At 51.6% G+C, this 13409-nt stretch overlaps 1 protein-coding gene across 3 annotated transcripts in view; it reads left to right on the plus strand.

Moving 5' to 3' along the window:
- HTT (huntingtin) overlaps positions 1-13409 on the plus strand; it is a 153332-nt gene that overhangs the window by 125405 nt on the left and 14518 nt on the right. For all 3 annotated transcript variants that reach the window (XM_032254023.1, XM_032254022.1, XM_032254021.1), the window contains 9 exons: positions 295-393; positions 2636-2823; positions 4920-5046; positions 7108-7208; positions 8107-8261; positions 8700-8839; positions 10334-10416; positions 12920-13050; positions 13164-13293. In XM_032254023.1, coding sequence (XP_032109914.1) covers positions 295-393; positions 2636-2823; positions 4920-5046; positions 7108-7208; positions 8107-8261; positions 8700-8839; positions 10334-10416; positions 12920-13050; positions 13164-13293 — 1154 coding nt within the window. The remainder of the gene's footprint in view (positions 1-294; positions 394-2635; positions 2824-4919; positions 5047-7107; positions 7209-8106; positions 8262-8699; positions 8840-10333; positions 10417-12919; positions 13051-13163; positions 13294-13409) is intronic.

Raw genomic sequence — 13409 nt, forward strand, 5'->3', positions numbered from 1 at the left:
TCATGAACCTTGAGCTGTCTGATAGCCTCAGGGTGAGAGACGGCCAACAGGAGACAGTCAGGGGGCTGAGAAATCGGAACGAAACCCGAAGCACAAATCTTCATACATTTACCACTTACCAAGAGATTGGCCCCTCAGTCTAGTATTGTCTGTTTGTCTAAAATTGGTTCTAAGAAATCTAGGCTAGTCTGTCTATCCCTTTGAACTTTTGTGAGGCTGCACAAATGTAAAATTTTGAATAAAAAGCACTGATAGAAGTGTGTGGAAATTCTGTTTGTTCTCTTGTAATTTTAGTTGCAGTGCAGCCTGGAGAGCAGCTTCTTAGTCCAGAAAGAAGGATGAATACCCCAAAAGCCATCAGAGAGGAGGAGGAAGTAGATGCAAACACACAGAGTAAGTCTCAGGAACCATTTTTTTCTTACATGTGGTTCCTCCAGGACTTATAAATCGCTCACAGAGCTGTGGACTGAGGTGAGTGTGCACTCCTGGAAGCACCTGGGCTGCGTCCTACTGCTCCTCCCTCACCGCCCGGGAGGCTTGAGTCGGTTGCTTTGTTTCCCAGTGAACACCTTATCCCTACACCTGTGGCTGTCTCTGACCCTACAGACCAGCTGGGATGCTGCTGGGGGAGCCCTCCCTTCCCTCCAGCACCTTCCACACCCTGAAGTTACTGCCAGCTCCTTGAGAGCAGGGAACAAGTTTGTCTTCTTTGCGTTCTCAGAAACTAATGCTTGGCCTGTGGTCAGCAAGCAACAAACTTCTGTTGAGTGGTAAGGAATAAATAAACGTTACCTATGTGAGTATTCAGTCACTTCAGTGTCAGGTTTAGCCATCTGTTGTGGTGGATTTTTAAAAGAAAATTCCACTTTTCCTACAGAAAGAAAATCCAAATCCCAGTCATTTAAGCGAGTTACAGACTTAGACATATGCCACAGCTTTTCACGCACTTTCCTCCCAATTCTGGAGTAGGTATGTTACTAGAAAAATGGTGGCAGTGCCCGTTGGGAGGAAAAGTTTTTAGCCAGGCATCTTTTGTTCTTACCAGGGCCTCTAGGCTGCTGGGGCCACTTCAGCTTCTTCAGCGTCGTGTGTGGCTGGGAATGCCCCCTGTAGCCTGTCCCACAGAGGCGGGGGTGCCTCAGCTGGGGCCTGTCTGCGCGGGTGTTTTATGCAGCACCCTTACTTGGAGCACTAGGCATCTTTTCTGCGCACCGTGGCTCAGGAACATGCCATTTCAATCATGAGTACATCCGTGCTTTCGGGATTTTTCTGCCAGCTGTTGTGTAATCCTGGTTATGGATGGAGTTTTCCCGTCTTTAGTCTTCGGCATAGCACTTTTTTCTTCTGGTTCCCTGTTCAAGGTTTTGTAGTTAGAGAATGACCCAGCAGCAATGGCATTTTAATGCACAGCCAAAGTCTCTGAATTTTTATCTCGAACCTCTGTGGGTCCTTCAGGCTTCAGTTTGTGGTTTCATGATTTCTTCTTGCTGCTTAAGGAATATGAAAGCACCTACCACCCTCTCTGTGTCTTTCAGCTGAGTGGCACCTCAGTCTGTGGAGCCTGTGCTTCTGTGGGGAGGGCAAGAATAGTGCCAATTGTGTGGATTCAGATTAAGTCAGTTAATCCATCCACGTAAAGCACCTGGAACGGTGACAGTCTTGTTATGAATACTCAACAAATGCTACCATAATTTATAGTTACTATTTGAATTTCCATTGCTTTAAAATAGCTGAAACATCGTGGAGGTTTGAGTCAGAGCAGCGGGACTTGGAGCGGGTTCTGTTTGGGTGAAGATGCTTGTGCTTATTCCCCATGGCCCTCTTTAGGCCAGAAGGGGAAACTTGCTTTGTTTTTTTAATCACCTCGATAGGATGTTACTTCTTAAAGTCATTCAATAAAAATTAATAAAGCCAACTCATTAGCGTGGGGCTTAATTGCTGAAGTCCAGTGAGAAATCATTCTCTATTCTAGCGAGTTGCCCAGACTGTAGAATCTCATAGCCCATGGGTAATAGCCATTCACTACACATTCACTGACTAAACAAATCATATTTTAGTACATATGACATTCCAGACTCAAGACACTGACCATGCTGTGGATCTTACCAAGGGTATGGAATGTTTCTCAGTGCTCCGCCTTGGGAGTTTGTGTTTCCACCAGAACCGTGCCCCAAGCCCCTCAAACACTCTGGCCTAGGAAAGTCAGTGAAGCAAGGATGACAACATGGCTCTTTGATCCTAGCTGAGGGACACACGGAGGTCCTATGAGACCAGAGAAAGACAAGGGGCAGAGGAGGTGTCCTGAAGGAAGCCTGAGGCTAAGGGGCCACGGGATGGCTTCTAGCTGCCATAGACTATTGCTGGCCTCATCGTAGAGGGTGGGCCAGAGGGCTGGGGACCAAGGCCAGAGCTCAGGTTCAGGACCATTCCAGCAGTCCCAGCAGAAAATGGAGAAAATGACATGGTCCAGGTGGAGATGAAGGAGGTAGAAATCTGCAGGCCTCCAGCGGCCAGCTCAGAGTCTAAGCAGATTACACAGTGACGGCCTAAGCAGCTGGCTGTAGGTCATGCTTTCTACACTGGGCATGTGGGACGTGTTTGTAAAGTCCTCTCTTAACCGTGGTTGCTTGTTTAGATCCTACGTACGTCACTGCAGCCTGTGAGATGGTGGCAGAAATGGTGGAGTCTCTGCAGTCGGTGTTGGCCTTGGGCCATAAAAGGAACAGCAGCGTGCCGGCGTTTCTCACGTCAGTGCTCAGGAACATCATCGTCAGCCTGGCCCGCCTGCCCCTTGTCAACAGCTACACGCGTGTGCCCCCACTGGTGAGTCTGGTTTTGCAGAAGACCAAAGTACAGGGAAGTGCACGGGTAAGCTCTGGGCTGGACACACCTGAGAGGGCAAGACAGAGTCCCTGCAGCCCAGATGCTGTCTGCTGTGGTTGTGATGCCAGGCTGCTTTCCTCAGGCACCACGGTGGAGGTTGTTAGTAGAAACACTGGGTTTTCTGAAATGAACTGAGGCACTACATCACTAAGGGATTAGTGTTCGAGCTGATTCTGGAGCAACTAGACTACTTTGCTTAATGGCAGACCAGAAATCACACCCCCTCAAGTGAGCAAGATTTTCCTTCGGAGGTAATCCACGTTTTTCTACACAATTTTGCTGTTGTCTTCAGAATCAGTTTAAAGTAGGTGTTATTGCCAGGCTGGTAGCTCACGCCTGTAATCCCAATACTTTGGGAGGCCAATGCCAGCAGATCACCTTAGGTCAGGAGTTCAAGACCAGCCTGACCAACATGGTGAAACCCCATCTCTGCTAAAAATACAAAAATTAGCCAGGTGTGATGGCACACACCTATAATCCCAGCTACTCAGGAGACTGAGACAGGAGAATCACTTGACCCCAGGAGGCAGAGGTTGCAGTGAGCCAAGATCGTGCTACTGCACTCCAGCCTGGGCAACAAAGCAAGACTCGGTCTCAAAAAAGTAAATAAATAAAAGTAGGTGCTATTGATCAAGATCCTTGTTTCAGATAACACGAAGAGCTTAGCTTGAGGAGAGTGAGGCTTGATGGAGGTGGGCTGACTTCTGCCCAGTGGAATGGCATCATCCACCATCAGCCTGCCGAAATAAGATGATGGGAACTGTTCCTTAAGGACTTCAGCATCCTCAGGCAGGAAAGAAAAGTCAACTCAGCAGGTGTAGGTCAGTGAGAATGGAGCCAGGTCCCAGGGAAGGGGCTTGTGGCCGCCTGAGAAGGGTGCGTGCCTGCACGTGTGCGTGCACGTGTGTATATGTGGCTGGAGAGTTTGGGGAGGCTTGCTCCAAGGATGCAGTATTGTTTGATCCTGAGAGATGAGGAAGGTTCTGCCCCAGAGGATGAAGGTATTCCAGATGGAGGGCTCATTCCAAAGAAAATGCCAGTGCCTGGTGGTGCTGGAGGCAGTTGCAAAACAGGGAGTTGCAGGCTTTCCTGGGAGGAGAGAGCAGGAGTGCTGGGCAAGCAGTCCACCCTTGCTGCACGGGGCTTGCTCTTGGCCCACACAAGAAGTCACTGTGGGTTCCGTAGCATCTGGTTCTGAGACAATAACTGCTCATTGGGAGGGGCTCGGGGAGACCACGCAGGAGAGCACAGTCTAGACTATGTCATGCCGCCCAGAACACACTTGCGAACATGCCAGGACGGGCTGCACGCCGTAGATAAAATCCCTTCGGTGAGCGCTTAACCGGCATTGAGTGCAGTGACCCGGAAGGCAGCTGTGACAGGCACTGCAGTCTCGCCCTGGGCGGATGCCAGAGAGCTTTGCAGGTCGTTGTCATAGAGCCACCCACTGTGCAGGTGGGCTGTGGGAATCCTGGGGTTCCGTTGGGTCCTCTCTCCCCTCACTGAAGGCATGTCCACTGAGCTGGCCAGACATTCAGCCGATCCTGCTACTGGAACAGCATCGAGCCTGCCTCCAGATTCTTCTGTGCGTGGCACTTGTTTGCGCATCTCGTGCACAGAGAACCGAACTTCAGAGTTTCTAGAAATGAGCTGTATGGTTCATTCTCGTGCCTGCTTGCCAATAAACATCTGAGCTGAATGTCGTTGAACGCCTGCCATTATTCTAACACACCATCTGCTGTTTGTGGGCGAGGGGTGCTGTCTCTAACTCCTGCTTGCCTCTCCCAGCACTCTCTGAGCCTCAGGATGAGGGCAGGAAGTGGGGGGGCAGAGCAGATTTGGGAGGGCCACTTGATGGGGAGGGAAGTCCTGGGAAGCAGTTGGAGCTGTTTTCTGGGGGAGAAGGTGCCAGCTCTTGGAAAGTATTGGGGTAGTGAGGAGGGAGCCCAGTGGAGAGAAGTGGGCCTTCCCGCTTGCTCTCAGTGTGGCTGTCCTGATTCCATCTGGGTGTTGTCACCTCCTTTTCATCTTCTTAGGTGTGGAAGCTTGGATGGTCGCCCAAACCAGGAGGGGAGTTTGGCACAGCATTCCCTGAGATCCCTGTGGAGTTTCTCCAGGAAAAGGAAGTCTTTAAGGAGTTCATCTACCGCATCAACACGCTAGGTACCCTTGGGACCTCTCCTTCAGGTCACCATTGTCTCAACATTACTGGGAGGAAATCCAGAGCCCCAGAACTGGGATCTTCTCATTTGACTCCAGAAAAGGTTGAGGGCATGATAATGATACAAATCTACGTGAATATATTTTGCGGTGTTGGCAAAACTCCTTTTATACTGAGAAAAGAGATCCAAGTTCCTGTGTTTGTGTGACTTTAACCCCAGCCTTTTGTATTCCGGGCTTGTTTGAAGTCAGGAAAGGTTCATGTGTAATGGACAATGTGAGGCCAAATTCTGCCTTCAGATTTTGCACTCAGGCTAAACAGTGGCAGCGCATGTATGAGAATGTTTTCTCATGTTCACTGGTCTGATCCTGTTGTGTCTCACTGGTGCCTTTTCTCATATGGGAACAAGCAGACGGGAGCAGATGGAGTCGGGTCTCTTGGCACTCGCCTTCCCCAGAGCCTAGAGGCAGCATGCGGAGAAAGCGGGCTTGGGCTCAGTTGGTCCTGGTCTGCTTCCAGCCCTCCTAGCTGAGCAGCGCAGGGCCAGTCCGTTTATCCTCTAGAAACCCTCAGTTTTGTCAAATTTGTAAGATGGGGTCATATCTATTTCATAGAATTGTTGCAGATTTAGAAATTACATTTCTAAATAAGAATTACTCCTTATTTCTAAAAAAGTGCCTAAATGAGTAAGTCACCACTTTTGCCCCTATTTTATGGCAAGAGGTGTGATCTTGTGGTGGGATTGTAATTGGTAAGTTCTCAGTGGCTGTGCCCTCCTGTGGTGTTTCCTGGAAAGTTCCTGTCTTGTGCTAGAAAGTCTGGCAGGGGCACCCTGACTCCACTGTCCAGTCCTCTCCCCCGTCCCTCAGGCTTCTGCAGATTTGAGGCTTGTTTTGATCCCAGAAGGTTGTGGCAGCAGACACCATGCCTCTAGTTTCTCCTTTGGTTAACTAGACCATTCAGTGTCCGAAGGGAGCCCTGAGCGGGAACTTAAGCCAGCTGCCTCACAGAGCTCCTCCTTTTCCTCGCTGTGAAGATCTGTGTCAGTGGCCTCCTGGGCTCCCCCCTCGCCTCACAGGAGCTCCTTTGCTTACTTGGTGTGCTCACTCTCGAACTGCCCTTCAGACGTGTGTGACCCAAGACTGCTGCAGTCCTGGCCTTCGCTCGTGCTCCTTTTCTTTGTTTGCTTTTTCCCTGTAATGTGAATTGTTGTATCGGCCTGTATCTATGTCCGAATCAGTCCTGTGTGCTGTTCCCCTCTGTCTCTTGTTTTCATCCCAGGGACCCTGATGTCCATTGCTCTAGTTCTTCTGTCCCAAGCACCCCATGCCATTGCTGTGGCCTTACCACAAGTGGCGTGGCTGCCTCAGAGGTCACAACGGGGACATGAAGCACAGCTGTTGGTTAGAGACACTCGAATGTAGCGCACCCGTAGGAATGCCCAAGGGGCGGCCTATTGGATGTGCTTTCATTGAATCCCTGTTCCTACCTTGATACACTCTTTTTGATCTGTTCTTCTAGACGGGTCAGAGGAACCATTGCTTTGACTTTTAAATTTTTAGCAGCTTTATTGAGGCAGAATTCACATACTACAGAATTCACTCACTCTAAGCAGACAGTTTGGTGGCCTTTAGTTTTATCCATGGTGTGCAGCCAGCAGCACAGTCTCAGGGGTGGACTTCAGGGAAGATTTTAGCCCATCTGGTAAGCGGGACAGAAGTGGCCCTGGCCCTGCACAAGGTTACCTGCATGGGTGTCCCTGCCCTGTCCCTGTGTCTGCGCCACTGGGGGTTGACCATGCTGCCAGGGCCAAACTGGGCCTGTGCCTCCTGTCTCTCACGTGCTCAGATGGTGAAGCTGATGTCTGTGTGCTTCGGTTTCTTCGATGATGAAATGGAGGGAGTAGTGTTCCCCACACCATAGACCTGTGTGGGGTTTAAGGGATTCACTGCCGCCAGTGTGGAGCTTGCTGTAGGAGCTGGGCTGTGTCAGCGTAGCTGTCAGCTCTCCGTTATAGGCTTGAGAAGGCTTGACACTGTCTCATGTAACATTTATGTTTCTAGGCTGGACCAGTCGTACTCAGTTTGAAGAAACTTGGGCCACTCTTCTTGGTGTCCTGGTGACCCAGCCCCTCGTGATGGAGCAGGAGGAGAGCCCACCAGAAGTAAGGCCACACCCTGTGCTGGTTGGCACATGGGCAGTTATGGCCGCTTGCAGGCCTTTGGTGGTGAACAGAATAAGGCAGGAAGCTGGTGTCTTTCTCTTACCTTATTTTTGAAAGAGTAGCCAGATGGTGATTTGACTGATATTCCAGAGCAGGGACAAAGCCTGCTGAGGTTTGAGGGCTGCAATTACCAGTGGCTAAAATGCATCTTATTACAGTGCATTCCATGTTAAGGATCAATAAGATTGTGCCCTTTCTGGAAAACATCTTTTAGTTCTATTTGAATTAAAATGAAAAGTCACTTTATAAAGGCCATGAGTAGGACCTGGTTTCATTTTTCTAACTTCTTGCGGAGATTTTATCAGGCCTCTTGAAGTGTTCACGTACATTGCGTTAACATGACATTAGTAATACCTGCTCTGGTAAAGCGAAGCCAGCAGGGTGGGAAGTTGTGGGATGCAGGCCCTTGATTCTGTTAGAGGTGTGGTATGAACTCGTAGAAATGACAGTTGGGAGGGTAGACATACGTCACAAATCATCAGGATTGTCTTTAAATTCATCCATAGAAGCTAACAGATTGTCATATGCAGGGCCCCTCAAATGTATGAGGGAATTCAAGGATAATTTATTAAAATGGATTGCATGTTTGGCATTTTGTGCCCAAAGGAGTCCTTGATTGGAAGAATGGACATTTGGCCATCAGATGGGCTCTGGGTCCATATGTAGAGGCCCTGCCTCGTGCCCCGTGAGCTCAGCCTGGCAGAAGCCCCTTGGTAGCACTTAGGGCTCCTCTTCCTCCCTTCGGGGCCAGGTGGACTCTGGGTTCTGCAGGCATGTGCAGGCAGAGCTGCTTGTGGGTGTCTTGCTGCTCTTGTTGACGTGTGGACTGTCCTTCCAGGAAGACACAGAGAGGACCCAGATTAACGTCCTGGCTGTGCAGGCCATTACCTCACTGGTGCTCAGTGCAATGACCGTGCCTGTGGCTGGCAACCCAGCTGTGAGCTGCTTGGAGCAGCAGCCCCGGAACAAGCCTCTGAAAGCTCTCGACACCAGGTTTGCTTGCGTTCCCACATGTCTCCGGGACGTAGCAGGTGCTAGGGACAGTGGGATCCCCCCTGATGTGTCCAGCAGCTTCACCCAGGCCATTTTTCTTTGTTGCTAGACTTGAAAACACTGTGCATGTGCATATGGTCTGTGCAGGAAGTGCAGACCCAAAGGTGGCCTCTTGGCCAGCGAGCAGCTGAAAACGTGATAGGCACCGACATGGGGGTTATTGAGCGCTTAAGGGTAGATGTTAGCAGAGCAAGAATGAGCGAGCAAACAGTAGAACACCCACGTAAGGGCTCGTGGACAGGCACTCACGTAGGAAGTGGCTTTCACTTGGTATTATGCCAGGGTGCTTTACGCAAAGTGGAGGAAAAATTCTGGTATTTTTCACTTGCAAGATTTTGAAGGAAACAAAACATTCTTTACCTTTGTTCTGAAATTTAGGTTTGGGAGGAAGCTGAGCATTATCAGAGGGATTGTAGAGCAAGAGATTCAAGCAATGGTTTCAAAGAGAGAAAACATTGCCACCCATCATTTATACCAGGCCTGGGATCCTGTCCCTTCTCTGTCTCCAGCTACTACAGGTACCTGAGGGGAAGGGGGGCAGTTGTACTTGGGCGGGAATGAGAAAAGGCCAGCATGCTCATCACACCAGCTATGCAGGAAGACCTGAGTGTGGCTTGAGCTAAGTACGCTGTCCCGTTCATAAGCAGGAGTCTTATTCAGGCCCAGGCAGGAAATAAAATCTGGAAATGAATTTGAAGCATTATCTCCTGGCAGTCAAGATGTGAGAAGCGACGGAATTTTCATGGGCTGTAAGACCCTCAGGTTTTAAAAGTTGAATTAGTTGCTTATGTTAAGAACTCAACCAAGTTCATTTACACAAGCTGAATCTCCAGCTTTTCCTAAGGAACCACGTGTGGCAATGCCTGCACGGTGGGCACGGCTGGGCGTGAGCGCCCTGCTCCCTACACCTCTCCCCTCCCTGGGCCCTGTCTGTTGGTGCCGGCACTCCCACCAAGCTTTCCAGTTGTGTGCCTGCCCCACCACAGGCACTGGAGTTTGTCACCTGGTTCAAAAGAAGGGAGTTTTATGGGGATTGGGGGATACATGTTTTTCACTGAACAAGTATTTTAGCACAGAGCTTTGTGACTCCCTAGTTAAGTTATTAGGAGTTTAAGTACCTTGAAGGCTTTAATTGCAGAAAGTTGTATGTGGAAGCGCAGTGTGTTTATGCAGTGTCTGTGACCCCCAAATGTAAACACTAAAAATGTAGGGCACCGAAGTAAACCAAGTCCCTGGAAGGCCATCAGTCCAGCCTTCAGGGAGCTCATAGGTCAGGAGGACCCAGGAGCAATGACCTGACATAGAAGGTAGAGAAGAGGGGCACAGAGGTGGGCAGGCGGGGGCACACACAGGCAGCTCCTGGAGCTCGGGGGGAGCAGGTGCTTCCAGGTAAGGGGGCGCGGAGGCCCTTTGAGATGGGGCGAGTTGATGCTAGGGTCTGGCAGAAAGTTAGCTGGGGACATTAAGCTGGAGGCTGGCACCTGGGAATTGGTGGGGGATGCCCAGCAGAAAGACATGGGAGGTTGTTTGGCCTGGGGCCTGGGGTGTGTGTGAGGTAGAGTAGGGGCATTATCCTGCTCCCGCTCCTGCCGGCTGTGCCTGGTCAGCGTGGGCACCAAGGTGGGGTTCTGGAAGGCTCTGTTTACCAAAATGCTCATCTGGGTCCCACAGGGAGCTTGCCTGCTTGGACTGTCAGCTCGCCTGCAGCTGCTGACTCCTAAGCTTTTGCAGCTCAGCCCACAACCAGTTCCCACTCACAGAGGTGGGAGCTGAGGGGTGACAGGTGCATGCTGCAGTCTTATTTGTCATTGAGAAAAAATGATAAGAGTACAGCTTGCCCACTGGCCCTGCCAGCTTAATGGGTTATAATGTGACAAAACCCCTCAGACCCAGCAGCGAGGGCAGGTGGCTCAGGGCTGGGTACCTGTCTGGGCAGATGCTGGGCTGGCACGGGTGGGCCTGTGGCCCCGTACCCCTTTGCAAATCAGGACTCAGGGTGCTGGTGTTCACAGGTGCCCTCATCAGCCACGAGAAGCTGCTGCTGCAGATGAACCCTGAGCGGGAGCTGGGGAGCGTGAGCTACAAACTGGGCCAGGTCAGTCTCGCCGCCCGCCCTCGGCCCACTCCTGTCCTCAGGCTTTAGCGCTTAACACAACCCGGGAGCAAAGCTCAGTGCGCTTTTTAAATGAAAGAAAGTTTCACTTAAAAACATTATTTAATGTTCATTGTTTTTGTCCTTTTTATTCCTAGGCCCCACAGGAGAGGAAGTATTCCTTTTGTTTTTATTTATGTTCTTTAGTCCAGAAAGTAGTTAAGACGCCTCACATGTAGTGATAGAGATGCGTGTAAAGGACAGTGAGAGGGCGTGAGCTGGACTTAGGCAAGGACCATGAGAGGCCAAGAGTGCAGTGAGGACAGAGTGGAGTCAGCTGAGATGCTCAGGAGGAAGTAGGCACCACGAAGGGCCCTGGTGTGGGGGCCACGGGCTTGGGCCTGAGTGTCCCTGTGGCCGGCTCTGGGAAGGTTCCTCAGCACTGCCCAGTGTGCAGGCAGGCAGCTCAGCCACTTCCTGGCAGGTCACGTTGATCTGTGCTTCCCTTCCCTCCTCAGATAAGTAGGGGGATTCAAGGGTCCGGGCATGGTGGCCCACACCTGTAATCTACAACATTTTAGGAGCCTGAGGCAAGAGGCTCTCCTGAGCCCAGGAGGTTGAGGCTGCAGTGAGGCATGATTACACCACTGCACTCCAGCCTGTGCAACAGACCAATAACCTGTCATTTTAAAAAAATGTGGATAGAGGCCGGGCGCGGTGGCTCAAGCCTGTAATCCCAGCACTTTGGGAGGCCGAGGCGGGTGGATCACGAGGTCAAGAGATCGAGACCATCCTGGTCAACACGGTGAAACCCCGTCTCTACTAAAAATACAAAAAATTAGCTGGGCATGATGGCGCGTGCCTGTAGTCCCAGCTACTGAGGAGGCTGAAGCAGGAGAATTGCCTGAACCCAGGAGGCGGAGGTTGCAGTGAGCCGAGATCGCGCCATTGCACTCCACCCTGGGTAACAAGAGCGAAACCCCGCCCCCAAAAAAAAAAAAAAAAAAAATGTGGATAGAAACATATGGCCATTTGTGTATGATGGCACGGGGCATGGAGCCCTACAGGTGTGTGCTCGGGGGTGGGCCCGGCTGGCCAACCTGCACCTTTCCGCCACCCTGTGCTGTGTCCGTCACTCACAGGGTTCCCAGTTTAGTGAAACTAGTTGTGCAGGACAGTTCTCTTTTTAGCTTTTGTTTCAGTAGAAATGAGTCAGAACAGCGTTTAGAAACACTTAAAAGCTCTGAGGATTTCCTCTTCTGAGTTCCTGGCTTGCAGCCTTCACAGCAGAAACCCCACGGTGTCACGCCCCTGGTTTCTGTTCCCTGCTGTCTGCCAGTACTGTCCTGTTCTGTGCCTACTGGCTTCAGTGACAGGAAGCAGGGAGCTGCTGCACCAGCCTGTGTTTTTCTAGACATAGTTCTGTCCTTTCAGCTTTGACAGATGTTTCCACCCCAAGATAAGTGAAAGCGATGGTTGGGAGGCACTGTATTTTTCGTGGAAGTGTTTCTGAAGGGCAGGCTGAGAGCAAGAGGCCTGGGGCTCACTGGGTGCCTATGGCCTAGTCCTGGGCCCAGGGACACTGACCCGGGCCCGAGCTGTGAGCTGTTCCCTATTCCCCTGGCCTGCTGCATTTGCCCACATCCTTCAGTGTTTGCGTCGTGTCTGGCATCTGCAAACCGACTGTCATGGGATCACACTGGGGCTCAAGTACAGTCCCACCCCTGCCCTGTCTGGGACATTCCGCCCCCAGATGCCGCTGGACTGAGCAACTACTTGCTTTTGGGAAAGAGGTGGGTGGGGTGGGGGTCTGGGCATGGGGAGCGCAGGGGCCGTTCCTTGGCCGGAGAGTTGTTTGAACAGATTCCCAGCCTGCCTTCCCCACTCCCTGCAGGGTGTTGGGTCCCTGGGGAAATGGTGCTTGGTGCCAAGAGCATGATTGGGGCTAGTGCCAGTGGTGATGGGAACACCTTTTTGTGGGCACACAGCCCACAGCACTGCGCCAAGTGCTCGAGGCTTCCAGAGAACCAGGCAGAAAGGAGGAAAGCCGAGGTGTGCTGACCGCGTGGTGGCTGTGTGATCTGGAGCTTGGGTCACAGAGGCGCGAGAAGAAGCTCTGGCCTGGGGTTTACCACGATGACTACCAGTGAGGGAGATTGGAAAAGAAATCCCACGTGTTGGTTCCATGTTTTGGGGACTCCATTCAGCTGGCACTTAGGAGTGCAAGTGTTCCTTAGAGCCTCTTTCTGTCACCCTCCTCAGCGGTGGGGTTGGCCAGCACCTGATTCAGGCCTTCAGTGTGTGCTGGAGCTTACCAGCAGCAGTCTAGCCCCCACCCCACCCTCTCTGAGCTCCTTTGCTGGTCACCTGGGGTGTCTGAACGACCCTTGCTAAGGGACAGGTTGTTCTGACAGCAGGCTTGTGCCGAGTCCCAGGGGCACACCCGCCCCCCAGGAGCCTGACACCGTGGCCGCAGCACTGAGCTGGTGCCCTGTTTCTGTGGCAGGTTTCCATACACTCTGTGTGGCTGGGGAACAGCATCACACCCCTGAGGGAGGAGGAATGGGGCGAGGAGGAGGAGGAGGAGGCCGACACCCCCGCACCTTCATCACCGCCCACGTCTCCAGTCAACTCCAGGTTTTCAGAAATTTGACAATTTTTAATCAGTCATTTGATTTGTTTGAGGTGCTTCTTGAAATGAGCCTCTCCTTTTACGCACCTGGAAAATACCCACCTCACATATTCCGCAGGAAGCACCGGGCCGGAGTTGACATCCACTCCTGTTCACAGTTTTTGCTCGAGTTGTACAGTCGCTGGATCCTGCCGTCCAGCTCAGCCAGGAGGACCCCAGCCATCCTGATCAGCGAGGTGGTTCGATCCGTAAGTGAGACTTCCCATTCCCCCCACACCCACATGGGCCACATGCACCACACACCACGTGCATGCACACACACACATGCACCACGTACACCACACATGCCACATGCACACACCCG

This window comes from Sapajus apella, unplaced genomic scaffold (assembly GCF_009761245.1).
Source record: "Sapajus apella isolate SASKATOON/1434 unplaced genomic scaffold, GSC_monkey_1.0 scaffold85, whole genome shotgun sequence".
NCBI lineage: Eukaryota > Metazoa > Chordata > Mammalia > Primates > Cebidae > Sapajus > Sapajus apella.